At 63.0% G+C, this 1,006-nt stretch overlaps 1 protein-coding gene across 3 annotated transcripts in view; it reads right to left on the bottom strand.

Moving 5' to 3' along the window:
- Ccdc24 (coiled-coil domain containing 24) overlaps positions 1 to 1,000 on the bottom strand; it is a 4,468-nt gene extending 3,468 nt beyond the window's left edge. Inside the window, exons 1-3 of one of the 3 annotated variants that reach the window (XM_033767859.1) lie at positions 718 to 1,000; positions 319 to 529; positions 145 to 262 (exon numbers count right to left, since the gene is read on the bottom strand). In XM_033767859.1, coding sequence (XP_033623750.1) covers positions 145 to 262; positions 319 to 529; positions 718 to 813 — 425 coding nt within the window. In that variant the 5' untranslated portion in view covers positions 814 to 1,000. The remainder of the gene's footprint in view (positions 1 to 144; positions 263 to 318; positions 530 to 717) is intronic. The other 2 variants (XM_019209210.2, XM_019209211.2) reach the window with 2 other exon arrangements.
- Between the last annotated feature and the right edge of the window lie 6 nt (positions 1,001 to 1,006).

The raw sequence follows: 1,006 nt of genomic DNA, 5'->3' as shown, positions 1-1,006 counted from the left end.
CGCCAAAGCTAAACCGGCACCAAAAAAAAAAAAAAAAAAAAAAAAAAAAGGCAAGCCTCCCCCCACCCCGTGGAGACAGGTGGAACCCACCAGTTGGCTAAGACCAAGTAGAGATAGATCCCTCCTCCTCTACCACCACTTCACCTGGGTTCACCAGCTCTCCTGTGGAACACCTGTTCTGGCAAGTCACACCTGGACTCCTCCAAGGCAAAGTGGAGGACCCTGGGGCTATACTGGGCCCATGCCTGGGCCTGGTCCCTGCAGAAGGCGCACACGAAGGACACAGGAGCCCCTGTCAGAGACCGGTGGCACATCTGATGTCTGGGGAAGGGGCCCAGGACTGAGGTTCCCACCTTCCCTCGCGGATGGCCTTTTGCCGGAGACATTGGAGGAGCTGCCGGAGTTCCTGGCGCACAAGGTCTCTCAGATGGGGCGGTGGTGCCAGAAGGGAGGAAGGATCAGAGATGGGGTGAGAGTCGGGGACTTGGGAGGACCGCGATTCTTGGAGCAGTGCCCGCAGCATCGCAACCTGCAAGGCAGAGCTGGGACACTGTGCCTGGGCAGGGAGAGGACGGGCGTGGTGGGGAAGGGCAGAACTAAACAAGATAGGCCAAGGGAAGAGTGAGACAAGTTCTCGAGGGTCACCCAGCAGGGCCTGGGGCCGGCAGGTGGGACGTCCCGCGGGCAAGCCTAGGCGTGGCCCCTCCCACTCCCCACCTCGGCCCGCAGCTCCAGGCTCAGGTCCACCGCCGCCTCCCCCAGAATCCTCTTCACTTCAGGCCGCTCAGCGAGGGGAACGTGCTCCTCCACCATCTCCCACAGTGACTGGGAGTCGCGGGGCTCGGCCTGCCAGCGCCTCGATGCCCCGCGGAGATCCAGGTGGGACAGATCTACCCCAGACCCCAGGACTCCAGGGGCGGGGCCAGGCCCTTCCGCCCGCACAGACAGCCCAGTTCTGCCGCGGTCCCCATAACTGGAGTTACTCAGTCCAGCGCCGACGGCCCCT

Source organism: Fukomys damarensis, unplaced genomic scaffold (assembly GCF_012274545.1).
Source record: "Fukomys damarensis isolate Sample0158 unplaced genomic scaffold, DMR_v1.0_HiC HiC_scaffold_23, whole genome shotgun sequence".
Lineage (NCBI taxonomy): Eukaryota > Metazoa > Chordata > Mammalia > Rodentia > Bathyergidae > Fukomys > Fukomys damarensis.
This window is presented reverse-complemented; position numbering and strand designations above follow the sequence as displayed.